The sequence below is a fragment of the Pongo pygmaeus genome, chromosome 3 (assembly GCF_028885625.2).
Source record: "Pongo pygmaeus isolate AG05252 chromosome 3, NHGRI_mPonPyg2-v2.0_pri, whole genome shotgun sequence".
Taxonomy (NCBI): domain Eukaryota; kingdom Metazoa; phylum Chordata; class Mammalia; order Primates; family Hominidae; genus Pongo; species Pongo pygmaeus.
The window spans coordinates 95603902-95630293 of record NC_072376.2 but is presented as its reverse complement, the minus strand read 5'-3'; the positions used below and the strand labels follow the sequence as shown (position 1 = coordinate 95630293).

General features: G+C 39.9%; 1 protein-coding gene across 2 annotated transcripts in view; it reads left to right on the top strand.

Annotated features, from left to right (window-relative positions):
- HPSE (heparanase) overlaps positions 1-19475 on the top strand; it is a 42071-nt gene extending 22596 nt beyond the window's left edge. For both annotated transcript variants that reach the window (XM_054486022.2, XM_054486023.2), the window contains 8 exons: positions 1338-1506; positions 2147-2194; positions 2733-2826; positions 3276-3382; positions 5874-5988; positions 9909-10027; positions 11072-11218; positions 16415-19475. In XM_054486022.2, the coding sequence (XP_054341997.1) occupies positions 1338-1506; positions 2147-2194; positions 2733-2826; positions 3276-3382; positions 5874-5988; positions 9909-10027; positions 11072-11218; positions 16415-16574 (959 nt within the window). In that variant the 3' untranslated portion in view covers positions 16575-19475. The remainder of the gene's footprint in view (positions 1-1337; positions 1507-2146; positions 2195-2732; positions 2827-3275; positions 3383-5873; positions 5989-9908; positions 10028-11071; positions 11219-16414) is intronic.
- The last annotated feature ends 6917 nt before the right edge of the window (positions 19476-26392 follow it).

Here is a 26392-nt window from a genome sequence, read left to right as displayed (position 1 = left end):
AGCCAGCAACTTTCCCAGCTCCAAAGTTCCCTTGAGATTTTCAGAATCACTTAACCCTATTATGCTTGGCAAGCTGGACTCAGCAAAACTGGGAAGTCAGCAGTTTGTTTTATTCATCCCTTCCTTTCTCAGTTTCTCAAATGTGTCAGTTAATCTCAGTAACCCCATTGCAACCTTCATTACCTGCCCAAGCGGTCTAGAACTTGCCAGTATAGAATCCTACGTGGGTCAAGCTCCTGACTGTCTCCTTCTTCACTCTTTTTTTGCAAACAACTTGTAAATTTTAACTATAAGTATTCATGATTCACCACATTTATTCAAAACATAGAGTGCTTTTTCCACATATCAACCAATGGAAATGAGGATTAAATGGGAAATGAAATGTAGTAATAGGATGAGCACAAGTCTTCTTCCTGCTCAAACCTTTTTTTTTTTTTTTTTTTTTTCCAGACAAGATCTTGCTCTGTTACCCAGGCTGGAGTGCAGTGGCGTGTTCATAGCTCACTGTAATCTCCAACTCCTGGGCTCATGCAGTCTCTCACACCTCAGCCCCCGATTAGCTAGGACTACACTATGCCTAGCCAATTTTATTTTCTTTTGTCTGGTTGTGTTGCCAAGGCTGGTCTCGATCTCCTGGCCTCAAGTAATCCTCCTGCCTCGGCCTCCTAAAGTGCTGGGATTATAGGCATGAGCCGCTGTGCCTGGTCTCAAACCTTTTTTTGCAAAGTAAATGAAGCTATTAGATATGGAATATAGTCTAGTTCCCAGATATCCATATCCATTGGTTTATTACCCTCATTATTAACTTCAAATTGTTTAATAGACCCTCATATCTCAGTTATAGAGTTAAAATTTTTGTTTTGTTTTTCTGGAGTATCTTATTTATAACTATGAGTTTTACTTTACTTATTTATTTTATTTTTTGAGACAGATGCTTGCTCTGTCACTCAGGCTGGAATGCAGTTGCGTGATCATGGCTCACTATGGCCTCGACCTTCTGGGCTCAAGTGATCCTCTCCCTCAGCCTCTCAAGCTGAGACTACAGGCATGCACCACCACATCTAGCTAATTTTTTTTTTCCCCATGGAACAGGGCTTTACTATGTTACCCAGAGTGGTCTCAAACTCCTGGCCTCAGGGGATCCTCCTGCCTCAGCCTACCAAAATGCTGGGATTACAGGCATGAGCCATAGCACCAGACCTGGTTTTACTTTTCTTGACTTTGAATGACAAGTTTTTGTAATTTGGAAAATGTTTTGTTGCTTTTATATACTGCTGTATGTTTGCTTTTAAATACAACATTTCTCTATATATATTTTGAGAATTGCTGTCTTTCAGAACCTAACAGTTTCCTTAAGAAGGCTGATATTTTCATCAATGGGTCACAGTTAGGAGAAGATTTTATTCAATTGCATAAACTTCTAAGAAAGTCCACCTTCAAAAATGCAAAACTCTATGGTCCTGATGTTGGTCAGCCTCGAAGAAAGACAGCTAAGATGCTGAAGAGGTAGGAACTAGAAGATGCAGAATCACTTTACTTTTCTTCTTTTTCCTTTTGAGACAGAGTCTCGCTCTGTCACGCAAACTGGAGTGCAGTGGTACAATCATGGCACACTGCAACTTCGACCTCCCAGGCTCAAGCAATCCTCCCATCTCAGTCCCACAAATAGCTGGGACTACAGGTGCACACCACCACACCTGGCTACTTTAAAAAAATTTTTTTGTAGAGATGAGGTCTCCCTGTGTTGCCCAGGCTGGTCTCTTGAATTCCTGTGCTCAAGCCATCCTCCCACCTCAGCCTCCCAGAGTGCCAACATTACAGGCATGAGCCACCACACCCTTTTCTTAAAAAAAAAAAAAAAAAAAAATTCTCTCTGGTAGACAATCCTCAATAGTCCACATGTTATTAAACAATCTGCTGCCTGAATACATGATTTACCAAAAAAGGAAATTTTGACGGGTTCAGAATATCAAGGGATCTGAGGCAAATGTCACCTATGATAAAATTTGCTATCAAAATTAGGAAGTTTGTGTTTACCTGATCCTAAAGCAGTAACCAGCCCATTTCTAGGGAATAAAACTCTCATGCGTATATTGTGCACATATATGTATTATATGACTGAGTGATAATAAAATTTTTTTTCTAGCTTCCTGAAGGCTGGTGGAGAAGTGATTGATTCAGTTACGTGGCATCAGTAAGTACGTCTTCTATTCTTAATACTAGGAAAGTAAGGCTAGCTTTATTTATGACCTAGTATTCAAAAAGTTAGTTCCACTTAACTGCCAACTGACTGCAGTTCAAATAAGAAACAAATAGTGTCTCAAGTAGCACTGTACTCCAATTTTAATATTAATAGAACAAAAATTTAAAGTTATTTTAAATAATGTGGTGGTTTCTATAAAGATCACTTTATACAGAAGAACAGTGCCAATTAACCCATGGAACGTATAAGTGGCTAAAACCAATTGCTTGCCAAAGAACCAGTAACCCAGGAGTACATGTACTTGCCACTGTGTTTTTTCAAGACAGAGTAACTGATTTCTAGTTACTTGCATAGAATGGACTCCTCCTCATAACTCCCTTCCATCTTGGCCTTTCCCTAGTAGAGCTTCTACCTTTTTTTAGTAACAGGTGAGTGGGAGATGTAAGAAGAAGAATAAGGTCAGCAATTAACCTAAAAGCAGAAAGTAAAGTTTGTTATTTTTTTCCTGAATATTTTCTGTATAATTTAGCTACTATTTGAATGGACGGACTGCTACCAAGGAAGATTTTCTAAACCCTGATGTATTGGACATTTTTATTTCATCTGTGCAAAAAGTTTTCCAGGTAATAGTCTTTTTAAACTTTTTAATGTAAAACCAGAATCCTTATTTTATAGTCTAGCTAGTTCTAAATTCTATAGGTATGTATATTTACATGTTTTTCTAATTTTAGAGAATAAGCACTATGACTTATCCACTGTTAGTCTTCCCCTTAGCATTGGGTCTTACCCCATGTATGTGATTAGAAATTTGAAATATTTCCAATAGCCTTTAGTAGAATTAACTCACATAGATGATAAGAATGGGTTGGTTCACTTCATATTCCTTCCACAGCCTACTATTTCAATAAAAGAAAGTTTCCCAAGACCTAAATGACTATGAACATATTTTATAACTATATAGAAGGGGTGGGTCTAGGAATACAAAGTTTTGAATGCTGTTAGTCTTCAACACCACAGCTGAAACTACAGGTCAGCTTTTTTGCAATTACATGGATACTTTTCTGTTCTATAGGTGGTAGAGAGCACCAGGCCTGGCAAGAAGGTCTGGTTAGGAGAAACAAGCTCTGCATATGGAGGCGGAGCGCCCTTGCTATCCGACACCTTTGCAGCTGGCTTTATGTGAGTGAAGCAGCGCTGGCCTTAGGGGTCAGAGTGCAGCTCTTCTCCATCCCTCTATTCTGCTGAAATAGCTCCCCAGCCAAAAAGCAGGTCAAAGACAGTTTCAGTGGCTGAGCCCCAAAATTCATGACAGATTTTGCAAGAAAATGATTTACTAAAGCTTGAGGGACATCTTTAACAAGTGTCCCAAATTAATCACTATAAGGATGAATCGTTTTAGAAATTTTGTCCTTTAATTATGGCCCATAAATACGTCAAGTAGTCCTTACTCTAAAGAAGTACATTGTAAAAGAATGTATATGGTCGGATATGGTAGTTCCCTGTAATCTCAACACTTTGGGAGGCCAAGGTGAGAGGACTGCTTGAGCCCAGGAGTTTGAGGCTGCAGTCAGTTACGATGGTGCCACTGCACTCTAGCCTGGGCAACCGAGTGAGACTCTGTCTTTTCTTTTTCCCCTCTGTCACCCAGACTGAAGGGCAGTGGCACGATCTCACCTCACTGCAACCTCTGCCTCCCGGGTTCAAGCGATTCTCCTGCCTCAGCGTCCTGAGTAGCTGGGACTACAGGAGTATCACCGCACTGGGCTAATTTTTGTATTTTTAGTAGAGATGGGGTTTTGACATGTTGCCCAGGCTGGTCTGAAACCTGTGAGCTCAAGTGATCTGCCCACCTCAACCTTCCAAAGTGCTGGGATTACAGACATGAGCCACCACACCCGGCCACACCCTGTCTCTTAAAAAAAAAAAAAAAAAAAATGCAATTTAGAGCATATTACCGCTTTGTCTCTCAGGAGGATACTTAGTGTATGTAGCTATAATTCATAGATTCCCAAGAAGTTTAGAGCCTAAAGTATGAGGTCCCACCAGAGGGGCTATCATTAAATTTAAAGATTTGTTAAATCATCTCATTGTCCAACACCACAAATTGATTGCTTTAAAATACTGGTTTAGTTACATTTAGTAACTCTATTAATGCTTTTAATCTATAGTGCTATATCCTCACATTGAGATTTTTTTTCTTTTCTCTTCCATCTTCATTCTTTTTTCTCTCATCCTCATTCTTATAAGCCTAGAATACATCACAAATCCTTTATGCCCATGGAAGCATGAGGAATAAAGAATGGAGATGTTTGTTTTGCCATTAACTAAAGATCTGGGGTGTCGGGGAGAAGGGGGATAAAGGAGAAGAGGTGTCCATAATAGCTTAGGTGCAATTCTGCTTATTATACATTTTACCCCTGCTGACTGCGACTTTTTCTTCAGCCCTCACACATTGTTTGTGCAGGGACCTCATAGGACCAGGAATTGTCTACAGAGGTGGGAATTTGTCTACTCTGCTTTGTGGAAGTTGTCTCACCCTGCAAGGGGTACCTCTAGCATGGTAATAGTCTTCTAGGATTTGTTATCATATGGAAAGATGTAAAGGGAGGGATTCTGCTGCTGCTGCTGCTGCATGCAGTTGCCATTTCATTTAAATGACTTATTTATAATTGATGACACTTTTCTGGCTTCCTGTTAATTCCTCCCTCAAAGATCAATAAACCAGAACCAGGCATGGTGGCATGCACCTGTGGTCCTGTATCAAGAGCCAATTATCAAGACAGGGGAATTGCAATAGAGAAAGAGTAATTTATGCAGAGCCAGCTGTGCAGGAGACCAGAGTTTTATTATTACTCAAATCAGTCTCCCCGAACGTTCGAGGATCAGAGTTTTTAAGGATAATTTGGCCGGTAGGGGCTTAGGAAGTGGAGAGTGCTGATTGGTCAGGTTGGAGATGGAATCACAGGGAGTGGAAGTGAGGTTTCCTTGCTGTCTTCTGTTCCTGGATGGGATGGCAGAACTGGTTGGGCCAGATTACCAGTCTGGATGGTCTCAACTGATCCATCCAGTTCAGGGTCTGCAAGATATCTCAAGCACCGATCTTAGGTTTTACAACAGTGATGTTATCCCCAGGAACAATTTGGGGAGGTTCAGACTCTTGGAGCCAGAGGCTGCATTATCCCTAAACCGTAATCTCTAATGTTGTAGCTAATTTGTTAGTCCTGCAAAGGTAGACTTGTCCCCAGGCAAGAAGGGGGTCTTTTCGGAAAAGGGCTATTATCATTTTTGTTTCAGAGTCAAACCATGAACTGAATTTCTTCCCAAAGTTAGTTCAGCCTACACCCAGGAATGAAGAAGGACAGCTTACAAGTTAGAAGCAAGATGGAGTCAATTAGGTCTGATCTCTTTCACTGTCATAATTTCCTCAGTTATAATTTTTGCAAAGGTGGTTTCAGTCCCAGCTACTTGGGAGGCTGAGACAGGAGGATTAACGGAGCCCAGGAGTTTGAGGTTGCAGAGAGCTATGATCACGCCACTGCACTCCAGCCTGGGTGACAGAGTGAGACCCTGTCTCTAAATAAATAAATAAATAAAATCAAGATGGTGTGCAATTAGAATTGAGTGATTTTGTTTCCAAACCTCAAGAAAGCCTGGTCTCGCTCTGTCCCAGGTGGCTGGATAAATTGGGCCTGTCAGCCCGAATGGGAATAGAAGTGGTGATGAGGCAAGTATTCTTTGGAGCAGGAAACTACCATTTAGTGGATGAAAACTTCGATCCTTTACCCGTAAGTGACCGTTATTTTCCTAATTCTAGTAGAGTAGATTAAAGTCAACTCAGGACCTCTGGTGTTAACCTCCTATGAATAGTCAATCCTCTCAGTAACTAGCCAAATCATGAGATGATGAATTAGAAGGAGGCTTAGATATCATCCAATCTAATATTTTTTTGTGTGTTTGAAGAGAAGAAATCAAGAGCTAGAAATAACTTTTTAAATGTAAGCCATTTGCAGTATAGTGTGGATTTTGTTTAAAAGGGGATAATTTGAAATTTTATGACTTATTATACAAGACAAAATAAGTTGGATTTTTAAATGTTTTACAAAGTAAATCAAAGTTATAATTGCCTACAGTATGCAAAGCTTCAAAACATTTTTTATGTTATGAAATTGTAACTTATTTAACCTTAAAATGAGCCAGTACCATGTATTTGCTTAAAAATCTCATGCTAAGAATTTACTATTTTGTTAATAATCTTCAAGATATTTATGAATAAAGTCTCATTTCTAATCCTTCCTCCAACTGTATCTGGTGCTAAATCAGGAAATGTTTCTTCCCAAAAAGCCTCGTGGAAGATCTGTATGTCTAAATATATGTCAGGGATAATACAGATGTAGCCCTGAGAAGCATGACCTTGATTTTTATAGTCTAAAATGTCATTTGCAGATATCTGTTTTCTAAGAATAATTCCTAAAAGAATTATTTGAATGTTGTAGGAAAGCTAAGAAATTTTGCAAAGAGCGTATGTGAAAATATAAGCTAGGCTTTTGTGGTTTGTGGATAGACTTCCCAACAAAATTGCTTTTTATCTATAGTGGTCCAAGCTTGTGGAACATATTACTCATCTTTTTTTAGAAAATTCTTAGAAAAGTGACCTTGCAAAAATGGAATTTATCTTTCCCCAAGTATATTCTGTCATATATAGAGTTAAACTAAGCATAGTAATTTCACTAGACAAACATTCAAAATCTACTCCTGACCTTTTTATCTCATCCAAATTTTCCCAGGGCCCAGACATAAACCTTTGCCTTACAAACTCTTTGTATATGCAGTAAACATGCTTCTCCTTCAAGGTTCTCAGTCAGCTAGAAAAACGTGCAAGAGTAAATGGTACCCTTGACACTTGTAGATCCAAGAGAATTAGACTTAAACTCACTCTACATGTCTGTGACTTTATTTGCATGACAGTCCTGTGAGGTGGCAAGGCAGGTATCTTGGATCCATTTTTTAGATAAGGAAGTTCAAATTGAGAAGAGGTTGCATGATTTACAGGAAGCCACACTGTAGTCCTATGTTACTCTTAAAAATCCCATTCAAATCCTGCCTCTGAGGCCCACGTACTTCTACCCTACCAGTCATTGACCCATGCTTATGTCTCCTTTGAAAACATTGATTCCACTCTTGTCTCCAGTGAAAAAGTGGAATTTAAGCAGAGAAACAAAAGCTATTTGTCTTGTTAAGTCTACTTTCCCTGTACTTTCAAGAAGGAAAGTTGGGGTATGTATTGAATGGTGATTTATTTATTTATTTATTTATTATTTTAAAAATTGAGACAAGGTCTTACTGTATTGCACAGGCTGGTCTCAAGCTCCTGGGCTCAAGTGATCATCCCACCTCAGCCTCCCAGTGTTGGGATTACAGGCATGAACCATTATGCCCGCCACCGGTCCATGGTTTTTTAAGAAAAACTTTTACTATAGAAAATTTTAATCATGTACAAAATACAGAGGAAAGTATATGAACCCACTTTAGAAGACTAGAATATGCCACCCCAAAATATGCCACTTTGGCATAAGGATTATTTCGAGCTAAAGGCAACTGGGAAGAAACACATAGAAGAAAAGTTCTCTGTCCTCCTCCATTTGCCTAAAAACAGGACATGAATCTTAAAAGTCTCCCTCCTTCCCTTTCTACCAGGAAAAACAAGTTAATCACTGAAGATAACTTCAGACCCTTATCAGTGTAGAGATGGCACTAGAAGAATCTATATTACATACTCATTTATTTTTCTTCCCACAACTTGCCACCCCAGAGATTAAAAATCCTTTTCCTTTGTCATGTCTCTTGTCCAAAAATTTGCTCTATAAGCTGGAGTTCTAAGCCACCTCTTTGAGAATTACTTGTTCCCTGGTATTTTCTGTTAATATACATGTATTAATATACATGTTAATAAACTTATGTTTGTTTTTCTCCTGTTTTCTGTCTTGTTACGGAGGTCCATCCCAACTAAGAACTAAAGAGTAGGAGGAAAATATAATTTCCTCCTGCATACTTTGATCTTGTTTAATCCGTAATCCTTCCCACTTTTCACCTCCTACCTATTAGATTACTTTGAAGCAAATTTCAGATATATTACTTTATCTATAAATATTTCAGTATGTGATAGGTGTGGTGGCTCACACCTGTAATCCCAACACTTTGGGAAACTGAGGCAGGAGGCTCACTTGAGCCCAGGAGTTCAAAACCAGCTATGGCAGCAAAAAATCAAAAACTTATCTGGGCATGATGGCACATGCCTGTGGTCCCAGCTACATGAGAGGCTGAGGCAGGAGGATCGCTTGAGCCCAGGAGGTTGAGGCTGCAGTAAGCTGCATTCACACCACTGCACTCCAGCCTGGGCGACAGAGTGAGACCATGTCTCAAAAATATATATATATTTTAGTATGTATCCTTTTTGTAAAAACAATACTTTTATCATACTTTAAATAATAACAATAATTCCTTAGTATCACCAAATATTTTGTCAGTGTCTCACATTTTCCTTATTGTCTAAAATATTGTTGATAGTTATTCAAATCAGAATCCAAACAAGGTCCATATATTACATTTGGTTGATAAGTCTCTTAAGTTTTTTCATCTTTAAGTTCTTCCTCCCTCTCTTTCATCTCTTGTAATTTATTAATGTGAAAAAACAGGTAATTTGCTCTATAGTATTTCATTTCCTACATTATAGAGTTTGCTAAATTTATTCCTATGATATCATTTAGCATGATCCTCTGTCCCCTGTGTTTCCTGTAAACTGGTAGTTATACCTAGAAGCTTGGGTTTATTCAGGCTTTTTATTGTATTTTTTTTTTGCAAGAATTCTTTATCATCTGCTTCTGGAAGCACATAATGTCTGGTTGATGACCATTGCCTAATCCGTTACTTTATTGGGGTGGGGGGGATAAGGTTTTAAAAGAAAATTTTTTTTAAGATTTTTTAACTGTTATTTTGAGACAGTGTCTCATTTCGTTTCCCAGGCTGGAGTGCAGTGGCACAATCACGGCTCACTGCAGCCTTGACCTCCTGGGATCAGGTGATCTTCTCACCTCAGCCTCCTGGGTACCTGGAACTACAGGTACACACCACCACACCTGGCTAATTTTTTGTATTTTGTGTACAGAAGGGGTTTCATCATATTTCTCAGGCTGGTCTTGAACTCCTGGGTTCAAGTGATCTACCCACTTCAGCCTCCCAAAATCCTGGGATTACACTTTGGCCACCGTGCCTGGCCTAAATGAAATTATTTGTCTCTAAACAGACAGAAGTTTTACTTTAAAAATTTGTCTTTGTGAGTGTGTACATGTGTTTATGTATGTGTGTGTGTCTAAAAGTTTGGCTTTGAGCTTTGCTTTGAATTCTTGGATGAACGATAACCAAGAATACTTAAACTCTGATCATTCTTGACAGATATCCCCTACAGGCTATGTATGGCCTTTTGAATTGTGTCCTCCAGTGATAAAAAGCAGCAAGCAAGATACTGCTCTCAGATTCATGGTGGTCACATGTGAAGGAGAAAAAAAAAAAAGATGAATCCTATTTAAATGCCCCCAGGATAACAGTGATACTCTTTGTAGGATAACTATTTGCTTGCCACTGGTTTCGTTAAATAAGGACATAAGTAAAGATCTATTTTTGTCTCTTTCTCCCCAACCACCAAAACTAGGATTATTGGCTATCTCTTCTGTTCAAGAAATTGGTGGGCACCAAGGTGTTAATGGCAAGTGTGAAAGGTTCAAAGAGAAGGAAGCTTCGAGTATACCTTCATTGCACAAACATGGACAAGTAAGTATGAAACACACCCTTTACCATTCATCAAGTTTTAGTGCGTAAGCCTGTAACTTTACTTAAACACCCTGTTGCATGTATCTATACATTGCATAAGTATAGACAGTTGCAGTTTAGTAAAGTTTTATACAACGATTTTATTTTATTTTATTTTTAGAGCAAAAATGATACTTTTGTTGTTGTTGTTTTTTGAGACAGGGCCTCACTCTGTCACCCAGGCTGGAGTGCAGTGGTGCAATCTCAGCTCACTGCAACCTCCACCTCCCGGGTTCAAGTGATTCTTGAAGAGGAGAACAATAATAACAACAATATTATTTTCAAAAGTTGCGACCGCAGTTTCTGGAGTTGAGAAGGCATCGAGATTTTTGTGGCCTCATACTCTTGCTTTAGGTAGCAAAAAATGTTCCTAAATCTCAGGAATATTCTCTAGATAGGTTTCAATCTATCATTCCTGATAAGATGATGCTGAAATACTAATTCTAGCCAAAAAAGACCACCTACCATTTCCGATTGTTGGTGACTGGGAACTCTGGATAGTGAGGACCCCAGTGGGAAGTAGCGAGGGGAATGGTTTGAATGGATAAATTCATAAAAAATGTCAGTAGATTTAATTTTCTTATAAGTTTCAGTCTTTTTATAAGGCTAGGAAAAGCCCCTGTTTTTATGGTTTATAATTTGAATTCACATGAACCCACAAAATTTGCCGTTTACCTTCCTATGTCTGAAAATGGATAGTCTGGCTGGCCTCTTAACAACCCAGCTGTCAGAGCTGTGAGGATCTCAGTGTGCTCTAGCCCACACACTGGTAGCGTGAACGGCAATGTTTTTAATTGTGCTTTCAAAATAGGAGCACACTAGTGGTCTAAAATGATCATAAAAGAAGGAGACTAAGAGGGCCCACTGTCGTTATGGATCCTAATACTTAGGATGCATTACGGATTGTCATTATGGATACTAATACTTAGGATCACATTTGTAATTGAGTTTTTAATTGCTTAAATTAGATAAATATTTTTATTGAGTTAACCTCTTTGCTTTTAGTCCAAGGTATAAAGAAGGAGATTTAACTCTGTATGCCATAAACCTCCATAATGTCACCAAGTACTTGCGGTTACCCTATCCTTTTTTTAACAAACAAGTGGATAAATACCTTCTAAGACCTTTGGGACCTCATGGATTACTTTCCAAGTAAGTAATTTTCCTTGTTCATTCCAAACTTTCATTAAATTTATTGGTGTTTATCAGAATAGAGAGTTTGGACGGGGAGCAAAAGACAAAGTCAACTATTTCAAGTTCTAATAATTCTTAATATTCAGGAAATTTATGTATGAATACTTACTAATATGAGTATAACTCACCCTAAGAGTCTAAAGCAAAAAGATGTGAACACAAACTAGCAGTTATCTTAGAGAATAAGTTTGCATTTCAAAATAACTTGACATATCAAGATCCACTCAACGCATTTAAATTATTTACTCTAAAAAGACATAATTCTTGGTAACACATTCACTAAAGCAAAATATACCTTTATATAATTGCTATCAAAGGTATGTGGGTTGGTATAAAATATCATACCATGTGAGATCAGTGTGATTCTTTTACAGCATTAATTTTTATTGGTTAGAGTAAGAAAAAGAATAGCTAGAGTATACTTCTTAAGTAGATTCTCATACACTTTGGTTTCAAAAACCAATTATTGACTACATCTTATAGAAGCCTGTATTCAATGGAGTGCCAAAAAATGACTATGAGTCTTGAAGAGCTAGGCATATAAATATTTTAAGGTTTCTGTTCAATGTATGTTGGAAGGAGTTCCTTTCTCATGACTATTCTCATATTGGAGCATAAAAAGAGTTTACAGGCTTGGCGCAGTGGCTCACGCCTGTAATCCCAACACTTTGGGAAGCTGAAGCAGGCAGATCACTTCAGCCCAGGAGTTTGAGACCAGCCTGGGCAATATGGCAAAACTCTCTCTACAAAATATACCAAAATTAGCCAGGCGTGGTGGCACGTGCCTGTAGTCCCAGCTACTTGGGAAGCTGAGGTGGGAGGATTGCTTGAGCCCAGGGGGTCATGGCTGCAGTGAGCTGTGATGGTGCCTCTGTCACCCAGCCTGGGTCTCAAAAAAATAAATAAATAAAAAATAAATAAATAAATAAATATTATTTATTTATATTTAAAAAATAATTAAATAAATAAAATAAAATAAATAAATAAAAATTAAGAGTTTACAAAATTCTCACCATCTCCTCCCGTCTTTGCAAATGCCACATAAGTGATGTGTTCCAGGACTATCAGCCTCAGAACCTGAGGCAGCACAGTAAGCATGCTTTCTCCAAAGTCCTGTCCCCCACAGACAAACATTATTAACACTGGGTACTGCTCTTTTATTTTTTCCCCTCTATGCTTTATTTTACTGTAACTATAATCATATAATATGTAATAGGAAAAAGGCAGGGTCGGGGGAGAGATCCAGAGGACTTCCCAAGAGCCTTTCCAACATAGCCTCTGTAGACATTTTTTTCTTTCTTTCTTTTTGAGACAGAGTCTCACTTTGTTGCCCAGGCTAGAGTGCAGTGGCGTGATCTAGGCTCACTGCAACCTCCGCCTCCCGGGTTCAAGCGATTCTCCCAGCTCAGCCTCCCTAGTAACTGGGATTAGAGGCATGCATCACCACGCCTGGCTAATTTTTGTATTTTTAGTAGAGATGAGGTTTCACCATGTGGGCCAGGCTGGTCTTGAACTCCTGACCTCAAGTGATCCACCTGCCTTAGCCTCCCAAAGTGCTGGGATTACATGAGTGAGCCACCGTGCCCTGCCCCATTACATTCTGATCACACATTTCATGTTTTATAATTGGAAAACTGGTGAAATTATAGACAATGTTTTATTCCCCTAAATTCTCTTTGATGAGTATATATTACTTACACTCTTCTGTCTTTAAAATTTTGCAAAAAAGTATCCTAGATAAGTTTATGAGTGCACAGTCTGTACGCTTACTCATATTAATGACCTCGGAGAGTTAAACAACAGTCACCTTTAAAAATTATTACTGTCATTATTATTATTTTTGAGGTGGGAGTCTCATTCTGTCTCCCAGGCTGGAGAGTAGTGGTGCAGTCACAGCTCACTGCAGCCACCGCTGCCTGGGCTCAAGTGATCCTTCCTCCTCAGCCTTCTGAGTAGCTGAGACCACAGGCTTATGCTACCACACCTGGCTAATTTTTTAATTTTTTGTAGAGACGAGGTCTCATTATGTTGCCCAGGCTGGTCTCAAACTCTTAAGCTCAAGTGATCTTCCTCAGCCTCCCAAAGTGCTGGGATTATAGGCATGAAAAACTGCACCCAGCCCTAAAAATTATTAGGGTCCTGCATAGTAAGACTTTAATAAATATTTAAATGAACATATGGTTTTAAAAAAAAAAATAGAGACAAGGTCTCACTATATTGCCCAAGCTGGTCTCGAACTCCTGGACTCATGCAATCCTGTTGCCTTAGCTGCCCAAAGTGCTAGGATTACAGGCATGACCCACCTCATCTGGGCTGAATGAACATATTTTTAACATAAAGGCAGTATTTTATATCTATCTCATACATTTTGCCCAGCATCCCCATTTCCACCGAATCCGTTGCTTTCTAATTCCTTCCAGCTTCATTTCATCTGAAATTTGACAAACATCTTCTATTTCTTTGTCATCACGTTATTGACTTCAAAATATAAAAATAAGACACTACACCCAAATTCAACCCCACCCTCATTGCCCAACCTGATGTGAAAATAATCAGCATACATTAAGCTTACCCTTGATATATGTGTAGCATCTTTCAGATAAAGGTACAGCTGATTAAGCAATATGGCCTGATGGTATAATATCTTGCCCATGTACCTCATCTGATCCCCAGCAGGATTAATTCACAGTGATCAGATTTACCTTTAAACTTTGCAGCAAAATATCCTCTCCAAAAGCATATCTAAAATTTTGTGTGACTCTTGCAAGGTTCTTAATTTCATGCAGAACAGGCTCTTACCACTGTTAGCTGGAGATATTTTCAAGACCTATTTTTGTTTGTGGTTTCCTGATGATGGTCATGGCATTTCCCCCTTCACCCCATCTAAAAATTGAGGTGATATAGGCTTTTAAACAAAACCAACTCATATAGACTGAGTACAACTGCAATGCAGGCATGCTAGCCTCTGCTACAATCATGGTCGTGCTATTGATATGTCTTAAGTTACAGAACCCAGGGCTGAGCGTCTCATTAGGTCAAAATGGAAACCAGTTTTTCTGCTCACTGATGCTTAATGAGGACAGGGTGTGAGAGATTTTTTTAAGGAAAAAATATATGCAATAATGCTACATGGAAAAATATCTAACATTAGAGAATTAAGTAAATAAACTAATATACTCACACCATGGAATCCTGTGTAGACATTAAAATTATGTAGTGGATGAATGTTTAATGGTGTGAGAAAAAGTTACGATGTGCTGGGGTGGGGGAAAGAATCAAGTTTTAAGAAAATACAATATACCCATACTTAAGTAAAAAAAAAAATGTGCACACTCATGTGTTGCTTAATGATGGGGATACGTTCTGAGAAATGTGTCGATAGGTGAGTTCATCCTTGTGTGAACATCATAGAGTGAACTTACACGAACCTAGACAGTCTAGCCTACTATACATCTAGGCTACATGACTAGCCTGTTGCTCCTAGGCTACAAACCTGTAAAGCATGTTACTGTAGTGAATATACAAATACTTAACACAATGGCAGGTTACCATTGTGTTAAGTAGTTGTGTATCTAAACATACCTAAACATAGAAAACTAATGTGTTGTGCTACAATGTTACAATGACTATGACATTGCTAGGCACTAGGAATTATAATTTTATCATTTTATGGAACCACACTCATATATGCGGTCCATGGTGGACCAAAACATCCTTATGTGGCATATGACTGTATACATGTACATAAAAAATAGATGAAGGAATGAATATACATCAAAATATTTTAAATGGTTATAATGACAGGTTACTTTTCTTATATTTATCCGAGTAATAATAATGATGATAGATAATACTTTTATAGTGTTTACTATATAAAAGATACTGTTATAAGTGTTCTACATACATTACATGTATTACATAAATGATATAAATATAACTCTGACAGTAACTAATCTTATACGTTCTCTTTTCTTTTTTTTTTTTTTTTAGACAGAATCTTGCTCTAGCAGGCTGGAGTGCAGTGGTGCAATCTCGGCTCACTGCAACCTCCGCCTCCCAGGTTCAAACGATTCTTATGTCTCAGCCTCCTGAGTAGCTGGGACTACAGGCACACACCACCATGCCCGGCTAATTTTTGTATTTTTGGGTAGAGATAGAGTTTTGCCATGTTGGCCAGGCTGATCTTGAACTCCTGGCCTCAAGTGATCTGCCTGCCTCAGCCTCCCAAAGTGCTGGGATTACAGGTGTGAACCACTGTGCTCAGCCTAATCTTACAAGTTTTCAATATTTAAAGAGTGCTAACTTTGTTCACAATATAAAACATATTTGAGAAAAAGAGATATAAGCATCTTATTTAGAATTATGAAAATATCAATAGACCTACAGCCGACTAAAGCTTTTCTTCATAAGCTCTTGCCTATATTGATTTGCTCCTGTGAATATGCATTAAGTTGATTTAAATAATAAGTATGTATAAGAAATAACGCTTTTCCTTAATTTTTAAAAACGTTCAACAGTTTTTAATCTGAATTCCAATAGTGAAATATATAGAAAATATAAAATTTTCTGTAGTTCAGCCAAATTGTTTTTGTTTCACCACAGCATTCTACCAAAATTTCTTAATAACAGTAAGAAAATAAATGCATACCTCCTGCAGGGAGAGGGGAGTTAGTTTATGGGCATAGTTACAAGTGAGAAATTTCATTGGCTACCATTTATGCTAAATTCATAAAAACTGCATTCAATTCTATATATCTATTTGCTTTACATAAAAAAGGTTTCAATTATTGGCCATTAAATAAAATAGCCACCATTCCAGAAGTTGTGTCATGTTTATCCTTTTTATACCGCCATCATATTGCCTAGTATAGATCGTGTGTGTTCCATTTTCTGTAATGGGCCAGACAGTAAGTATTTCTGGCTTTGGAGTCCATATGGTCTCTATTATAACTACTCAACTCTGCCATTGTAGCTTAAAGATTATCTAGGTCAAATGCCTAACTGATAAAGTGTTGAAATACAAGTTATATAATATAGGCTGCCACACACACAAAAAAAAGTTTATTTGGTCTAAAAAAGATTTCATGACTTTTGTAGCAGCATGGGTGGGGCATGCACCACTTGGTTAACTCGGTGTATCTTTCTCCTTTACAGATCTGTCCAACTCAATGGTCAAACTCTAAAGATGGTGGATGATCAAACCTTGCCACCTTTAATGGAAAAACCTCTCCGGCCAGGAAGTTCACTGGGCTTGCCAGCTTTCTCATATAGTTTTTTTGTGATAAGAAATGCCAAAGTTGCTGCTTGCATCTGAAAATAAAATATACTAGTCCTGACACTGAATTTTTCAAGTAGACTAAGAGTAAAGCAACTCAAGTTATAGGAAAGGAAGCAGATACTTTACAAAGCAACTAGTGGGTGCTTGAGAGACACTGGGACACTCTCAGTGCTAGATTTAGCACAGTATTTCGATCTCGCTAGGTAGAACACTGCTAATAATAATAGCTAATAATACCTTGTCCCAAATACTGTTTAGCATTTTGCATGTTTTACTTTTATCTAAAGTTTTGTTTTGTTTTATTATTTATTTATTTATTTATTTTGAGACACAGTCTCTCTCTGTCACCCAGGCTGGAGTGCCGTGGTGCGATCTTGGCTCACTGCAACTTCAAGCAATTCTCCTGCCTCAGCCTCCTGAGTAGCTGAGATTATAAGCATGTGCCACCACACCCACCTACTTTCTATATTTTTTGTAGAGATGGAGTTTCGCCATATTGGCCAAGCTGGTCTCAAACTCCTGTCCTCGAACTCCTGTCCTCAAGTGATCCACCCGCCTCAGCCTCTCAAAGTGCTGGGATTACAGGCGTGAGCCACCACACCCGGCAGTGTTTTATTTTTGAGACAGGGTCTCACTCTGTTGCCCAGGCTGGAGTGCAGTGGTGCAGTCATAGTTCACTGAAGCCTTTTAACTCCTGGGCTCAAGTCATCCTCCCATTTAGGCACCCAAGTAGCTAGGACCACAGACACATGCCATCACACTTGGCTAGTTTTAAAAAATTTTTTGGTAGAGATGGGGTCTCGCTATGTTACCCAAACTGGTCCTGAACTCCTGGACTCAAATGATCCTCCCATCTTGGCCTGGAACAGGTGCTGGGATTTCTTTGGGAGTACAGCATGGTACAGCAGGAGATCATTTGATGTTACCTCTGTGCAGTGTTGCTAGTCAGCAAAAGACTTTAATACCTGTGGGGACAGCGATTAGCCACCACACCCAGTCTTTATTTAAAGTTATTAAAAATGGCTGGGCGCAGTGGCTCACACCTGTAATCCTAGCACTTTGAGAGGCCAAGGCGGATGGATCACCTGACGTCAGATATTTGAGACCAGCCTGGCCAACATGGTGAAATCCCATCTCTACTAAAAAATACAAAAATTAGCCGGGTGTGGTGGTGCACATCTGTAGTCCCAGCTACTTGGGAGGCTGGGGCAAGAGAATTACTTGAACCCAGGAGGCAGAGGTTGCAGTGAGCCGAGATTGTGCCACTGCCCTCCAGCCTGGGTGACAGAGTGAGATTCTATCTCAAAAAAACAAAAGTTATTAAAAATGTATGTGAATGCTCCTAATATGGACAGGAAGCAAGGAAGTGAAGGATACATTATGAGTTTTAAGAAGGTGCTTAGCTGTATATTTATCTTTCAAAATGTATTAGAAGACTTTAGAATTCTTTCCTTTGTGTGCCATCTATATAAGCTCCCATCAGAAAAAGTGTACTGCCATTACCATGAAATTAGTTGTAAAAGAGAAACTATCTATTTGCACCTTAAAAGAGAGCTAGATTTTGCTGATTTTCTTCTTTTGGTTTTCTTTGTCAGCAATAATATGTGAGAGGACAGACTGTCAGATATGATAGTATAAAAAATGGTTAATGACAATTCAGAGGTGAAGAGATTCTGTAAACTTAAAATTACTATAAATGAAATTGATTTATCAAGAGGATACATTTTAGAAAACACCCAATACCTTATAACCGTCTGTTAATGTTTGCTTTTTCTCTACCTTTCATCCTTGTTTCAGTTGGGAAGCTTTTGGCTGCAAGTAACAGAAACTCCTAATTCAAATGGCTTAAACAATAAGGAAATGTATATCCCCACATAACTAGACGTTCAAACAGGCCAGGCTCCAGCACTTCAGTACATCACCAGGGATCTGGGTTCTTTCCAGCTCTCTGCTCTGCCATCTTTAGCGCTGGCTTCATTCTCAGACTCTGGTAGCATGATAGCTGTAGCTGTTTCATGGACCCCTTCAAACCTCACAGCAACCAGAGGAAGAAAATGAGCCATTTTTTGAGTCTCCTTCATAGACTTGAATAACTCTTTTTCAGAGCTTCTCACAGCAAACCTTTCCTCATGTCTCCTCATGTCTTATTGTTCAGAAATGGGTAATGTGGCCATTTCACCAGTCACTGCCAACAACAACGAGGTTCCTATAATTGTCTCTGAGTAACCCTTTGGAATGGAAAGGGTGTTGGTCAGTCTACAAACTGAACACTGCAGTTCTGCGCTTTTTACCAGTGAAAAAATGTAATTATTTTCCCCTCTTAAGGATTAATATTCTTTAAATGTATGCCTGTTATGAATATAGTATCTTTAAAATTTTTTATTTTAATAGCTTTAGGGATACACACTTTTTGCTTACAGGGGTGAATTGTGTAGTGGTGAAGATTCGGCTTTTAGTGTACTTGTCACCTGAGTGATGTACGTTGTACCCAATAGGTAATTTTTCATCCATTACCCTCCTTCCGCCCTCCTCCCTTTTGAATCTCCAACGTCCCTTATACCACTGCGTATGTTCTTGTGTACCTACAGCTAAGCTTCCACTTATAAGTGAGAACATGCAGTATTTGGTTTTCCATTCCTGAGTTACTTCCCTTAGGATAATGGCCCCCAGTTCCATCCAAGTTGCTGCAAAATACATTACTTTATTCTTCTTTATGGCTGAGTAATAGTCCATGGTATATATATTCCACATTTTCTTTATCCACTCATCAGTTGATGGACACTTAGGTTAATTGCATTCAATTTCATTCAATTTAAGTAGATTTGTAAGGAGCTAAAGCTGAAAATTAAATTTTAGATCTTTCAATACTCTTAAATTTTATATGTAAGTGGTTTTTATATTTTCACATTTGAAATAAAGTAATTTTTATAACTTTGATATTGTATGACTATTCTTTTAGTAACGCTAAAGCCTACAGAATCCTACATTTGGAAGCCTTGTTTTCCTTCACTGCTTTGTTTATACCTGGAAACAGGATCTAGAACCGCTAGTGTGTTGTTTCACCCCTTGTTATACTATCAGGTATCAGAAGTGGGGGTTTTCCAATGCACAGTCTGAGACAAGGACTTGGGGTCAGGTGGGTTATTTGGAATAAGGAATGAGAGATCAGGGAATGTGAGAGGGAAGAGAAGAAAAAACCAATATTAATTTTTGCTGTTGAGTTCGCTGCTGTGGGCAATGAGCGTTCAGTTCCACCAGCACTACCGAGAATTGTAGGGGATGCCTCCCAAAATTTGTCTCTTATTATTCTCTTATTTCTCATCAGCTATCATTTTACAGTTACATTATTGTCAATTACAATTTCTATAAAGAACACCAGTTTCACATAAAATTATTTTAAGGCTGGAAGCAATTATAGTTAATGATCGTATTTGTTAAGCTTGAAAGTCATTTTAACATCTTGGGAGTCAAATAATAAATATTTTCTTTTCTTTTTTCTCTTTTTTTGAGAAAGGGTCTCACTCTGTCACCCAGTCTGGAGTGCAGTGGTATGGCATGCTCATGGCTCACTGCAGCCTAGGCCTCCTGGGCTCAACCCACCTCAGCCTCCCTAGTAGCTGGGACTACAAGTGCATGCCACCATGCATTTTTGTATTTTTTGTAAAGACAATGTTTTGATATGTTGCTCAGGCTGGTCTTGAACTCCATGGCTCAAGCAATCTGCCTGCCTCAGCCTCCCATAGTATTGGGATTACAGGCATAAGCCACCACACCTGACCAATAAATATTTTTTAAACCTAAAACACCACAAAAATCAACCACAAAAATCAGATGAAACATAGTAGAGATGAAAAATATGAATGTAGAAGTGGTTCAAACATGTAAATCTGCTAAAATGAAGGGTACATGTAAAGTGGAATGAATGTTCTGGTTGACGCACCATTTAAACAAATATTTGTGGGATGAATGAATTTATTCTCCATCCACTAGGTGCAACATTTCTGCATTAGGGTTCTCTAGAGAAGAGAAACAGTACCAATAGGATATATATAAAGATATAAAGAGATTTTTTTTTTTTTTTGAGACAGAGTCTTGCTCTGTCACCCAGGCTGGAGTGCAGTGGGGCGATCCTGGCTTACTGCAAGCTCTGCCTCCCGGGTTCACACCATTCTCCTGCCTCAGCCTTCCCAGTAGCTGGGACTACAGGCACCCGCCACCAAGCCCGGCTAATTTTTTGTATTTTTAGTAGAGATGGGGTTTCACCATGTTAGCCAGTATGGTCTCAATCTCCTGACCTCATGGTCCGCCTGCCTCGGCCTCCCAAAGTGCTGGGATTACAGGTGTGAGTCACTGCACCCAGCTGATTTATTTTAAGGAATTAGTTCAAGCAATTATGGAGGCTGCTGAATCCAAAATCTGCAGGGTAGGCTAGCTGGCAGGCTGGAGACCCAGGAAAGGGCCGATGTTGCAGTTGAAGTCCAAGTCCAAAGGCCATTTGCTGGGAGAATTCCTTCTTGCCTGAGGTAGGTCAGTCTTTTGTTCTATTCAGGCCTTCAACAGATTGGATGAAGCCCGACCACATTATGGAGGGCAATCTGCTTTACTCAAAATCCACCAATTTAAATGTTAATTTCATCCTAAAATACCCTATATTAGTCTGTTCTCATGCTGCTAATAAAGACATACTGCAGACTGGGTAATTTATAAACGAAAGAGCTTTAATTAACTCACAATTCCACATGGCTTGGGAGGCCTCACAATCATGGCAGAAGTTGAAGGAGGAGCAAAGGCACATCTTACATGGTGGCGGGCAAGAGAGCTTGTGCTGGGGAACTCCCCTTTATAAAACCATCAGTTCTCATGAGATGTATTCACTATCACGAGAACACAGGAAACACCCACCCCATTATTCAATTACCTCCCACAGGGTCCCTCCCACAACACATGGGAATTATGGGAGCTACAGTTCAAGATGAGATTTGGGTGGGGACACAGCCAAACAGTATCATTCCACCCTTGGTCCCTCCCAAATCTCATGTCCTCACATTTCAAAATCAATCATACCTTCCCACAGTCCTCCAAAGTGTTAACTCATTTCAGCATTAACTCAAAAGTCCACAGTCCAAAATCTCATCTGAGAAAAGGTAAGTCCCTTCTCCCATGAGCATATAAAATCAAAAGCAAATTAGTTACTTCCTAGATACAATGGAGGTACAGGCATTGGATAAACACACGTGTTCCAAATGAAAGAAATTGGCCAAAACGAAGGGGCTACAGGCCCCATGCAAATCTGAAATCCAGCAGGGAAGCCAAATCTTAAAGCTCCAAAATGATCTCCTTTGACTCCATGTCTCACATCCAGGTCACACTGATGCAAAAGGTGGGTTCCCATGGTCTTGGGCAGCCCCAGACTGTGGCTTTGCAGGGTGCAGCCCCTCTCCTAACTGCTTTCATGAGCTGGCATTAACTGATCGAAGCTTTTCCAGGTGTGCAGTGCAAGCTGTCAGTGGATCTACCATTCTGGGGTCTGAGGGATGGTGGCTCTCTTCTCACAGCTCCACTACACAGTGCCCCAGTGGGGACTCTGTGTGGGGGTTCACACCGCACATTTCCCTTCTGCATTGCCCTGGTAGAAGTTCTCTTATGAGGGCTCTGCCCCTGTAGCAGACCTCTGCCTGGACATCCAGGCATTTCCATACATCCTCTGAAATCTAGGCAGAAGTCCCCAAACATCAGTTCTTGACTTCTGTGCACCCTCAGGCACAACACCACGTGTAAGCCACCAAGGCTTGGGGCTTGCAGCCTCTGATGCAATGGGCTGAGTTGTACGTTGGCCTCTTTTTGCCACAGCTGGGATGCAGGACACCAAGTCCCAAGACTGCACAAAGCAGCAAGGCCCTGGGCCCGGCCCACAAAACCATTTTTTCTTCCTAGGCCTCCTGGCTTGTGATGGGAGGGGCTGCCATGAAGACCTCTGACATGCCCTGAGACATTTTTCCCCATTGTCTTGGTGATTCACATTTGGCTCCTCATTACTTATGCAAATTTCTGCAGCCCCCTTGAATTTCTCCTCAGAAAATGGGTTTTTACTTTCTATCATATCATCAGGCTGCAAATTTTCTGAACTTTTATGTTGTCCTTCCCTTTTGAACACAAGTTCCAATTCCAAACCATATCTTTGTTAATACACAAAACTAAATGCTTTTAACAGTACCCAAGTTACCTCTGGAATGCTTTGTTGCTTAGAAATTTCTTCTGCCAGATGCCCTAAATCATCTCTTTCAAGTTCAAAGTTCCACAAATCTCTAGGGCAGAGGCAAAATGCCACCAGTCTTTTTGCTAAAATATAGCAAGAGTCACCTTTGCTCCAGTTCCCAAGTTCCTCATCTCCATCTGAGACTACTTCAGCCTGGACTTTACCGTCCATATCACTATCAGCATTTTGGTCAAAGCCATTCAACAAATCTCTAGGAAGTTCCAAACTTTCCCACATCTTCCTGCCTTCTGAGCCCTCCAAACTGCCTGTTACCCAGATCCAAAGTCACTTTCACATTTTCGGGTATCTTTACATCAGCACCCCACTATACTAGTACCAATTTACTGTATTAGTCTGTTCTGATGCTGCTAAAAAAGACATACCTGAGACTGAGTAATTTATAAAGGAAAGATATTTAAGTGACTTACAGTTCCACATGGCTGGGGAGGCCTCACAATCATGAAGTTGAAGGAGGAGCAGAGGCACGTCTTACGTGGCAGCAGGCAAGAGAGCTTGTGTAGGGGAACTCACCTTTATAAAACCATCAGATCTTGTGAGACTTGTTCACTGTCTTAAGAACAGCATGGGAAGGACCTGCCCCCATGATTCAATTACCTCCCACTGGGACCCTCCCATGACAGGTGGGAATTTATGGAAGCTACAATTCAAGATGAGATTTGGGTGGGGACACAGCCAAACCATATCACACCTTCATAGAAACAACCAGAATAATGGTTTACTTGTCTAGTTTTTTTGAGACACGTTCTTGCTCTGTCACCTAGGCTGGAGTGCAGTGGTATGCACTGCAACCTTGACCTCTCAGGCTCAAGTGATCCTCCTACCTCAGCCTCCTGAGCAGCTGGGACTAAAGGAGTGCACCTCCACGCCCAGCTAATTTTTTTAAAGATTTTTGTAGAGATGAGGTCTCACTTTGTTGCACAGGCTGGTCTTGAACTCCTGGGCTCAAGCAATCCTGCCTCAGCTTCCCAAAATGTTGAGATGACAGGTGTAAGCTACCAACCTGAGCTTCATAAGCCTCTTAACTAATATCCCTACTTATCTCACTGCTTGCCTACAGTTTACTCTCAACCCAGTAGTGAGAGTAATTATTTAAAATATAAGTCAGTATGAGACAAGAACTATGAGAGAAAAATAAAATAGAAGTTGGGTCATGTCTCTGTTCTGTTCACAATCCTCTAATGGCTCTCTCTTGTTTCACTTAGAGAAAAGCCAAAGTCCTTACCATGGTATGTAAGACCCCACACTACCTGGTCCCTAGTCCTCTCTACTCTCCTCCCTGATCTCTCTCCCTTTTGCTCACTCTACTCTATCCACACTGGCCTCCTTGCTCTTATTAAGAAAACACTTCAAGCTTGCTCCCATCTTAGGGCCTTTGCACTAGCCATCCCTCTAAGAGTATCTAGTGATATTCTTCCCTCAGATCTCTCATAGCTACTCCCTTACCTCCTTCAAGTCTTTGAGAAAGTGAGATCACGGCTGCCCTACCACCCCAATTACCATATTTAAGTATACATACAACCTGTCCCTACTTTTCCCTGTTACTCTTCTTTTCTCCATACCACTTACCACCTTCGAAAATACTGCAAAATCTATTTGATTACCTTTCTCAGTCCTTGTGATATGGGGAGGGGTTGTCTTGTTTCCAAAGCCTTGTCAGTCATTGTAATTCATTCTTCTGGCCACCATAAAAAAAGATGAAAGAGGTTTGTTGTTTGTTTTTTTGAGACAGGGTCTCACTCTGTCACCCAGGCTGGAGTGCAGTGGCATGATCATGGCTCACAAAGACTCAACCTCGGGGGCTCAAGCAATCCTCCCACTTCAGCCTCCCAAGTAGCTGGGACCACAGGCGTATGCCATTATTCCCAGCGAATTTTTGAATTTTTAGTAGAGATGAGGTCTCACTATGTTGCCTAGACTGGTCCTGAGTTCCTGGGCTCAAGCAATTCTCTCACCTGGGTCTCTCAAGTGTTGGGATCACAGGTGTGAGCCACAACGCCTAGCCAGAATAATTTTTGACCAAACATTTTGGCACTGTGGCCTAGCCAAATTGACATGTAAAATTAACCATTTCAGTTCCTGTGGGTAATAGGTTTAAAACAAAACGAGTTCCTGCCCAATCCAAAATGAGGAATCGGCGTTGTGCACATGTACCCTAAAACTTAAAGTATAATAATAATAAAATTTTTAAAAAAAGAAAAATAACTTCAAAAAAAAAAAACAAAATGAGGAATCGGAGACTTACAGGCCCTTTTAGAGAAAGCCTAGTCCCTTCCTTTTCTGAAGAGTTTGCAGCAGTTAAACGGCTTTCCCAAGGGCATACTGTGCCTTGGCATTAGTCTAGAGGAGACTCCTGAAAGTTAGGGCTCTACTCTATGTGACTGTTCGCTTGTCCTACAAATTAGCAGAGTAACATGTGGGTACCCATCTCAGTTTCCTGTGTACTTTAATTGGACCAAATATCTTAGGATTGAATCACCTCTGGGCAGGGTCAGCATCATGGGTACCTGTGCAGTCACCCAGGGCCTACACTAAGAAGGACCTTGTACTTGGTTTAATGTCCTGCTGTTGCCATCTTGAAATTCTTAATTTTTTTTTTAAACAAAGAGTTTGGACCTAAATTGGAAAGTCATGGGTGCAATACATGACAGATATTACACCCTTTTCAGGTTTGAGTCAGATCTAAATCATCTCCAATCTAACGACTAGGAGTGTTACTAAATTGCCTGTTGGCCTTTATTCTTTGCAGGCAGGAGAAAGGCTAGGTACCCCCTGCCTCATTGCACCAAAGTGGCCAGGCATCCAACTTGCTGTACTTGAGCCATGCAAGAAGTCACAGAATCATTGTACATGTTTTACAGAAAGGAGCCTAAAGACAAAGTCAACTTCCTAGAATATTAAAATCCAGATGAGTGACTTGCCTAGGATTACTCAGTGAGAGGTTAAATGAGTTGATACATGTAGTGCCTGGCACACAGCGATATACAGAGTTGCTTATGAATAAGAGTGCTGACCATCTGAGGCAGGAGGATCTCTTTAGCCCAGGTGTTCAAGACCAACCTGGGCAATATAGTGAGACCTCCTCTCTATGAAAAATTAAAAAATTAGCCAGCCACGGTGGCTCGTGTCTGTGATCCCAGATATTTAGAATGCTGAGATGGGAGGATCGATTGAGCCCAAGAGGTGGAGGCTGCAGTGAGCCATGATCCCTCCACTGGTCTCCAGCCTGGATGACAGAGCAAGACTCTGTGCTGACCAGACTTTTCAGCTTCAGGTTCCTAGCATCACACATGCTGGTTGTCTGCTGACTATAACAACTCCTTTGAAGGGTTGTCAAATTTAAAATTTTCACTTGTGTAATGAACATCCCTTGACCCTGAATGCGATTTTAATTTACAGTCTTGTATGTGGCCACTTGGTGCCCTTTTTTTAAAAAACTGGCTAAACGCGTACGCAAATTCTTCTTTTGGATTCAATAGGTTTTTCAAAGTTGGTTTTTTTTTTTCCTGGTACAACTGTTCCATATGAATAAACACTATCCTTTTCATTTTATGGAGAAAGCTGATAATCGGGTTAAATT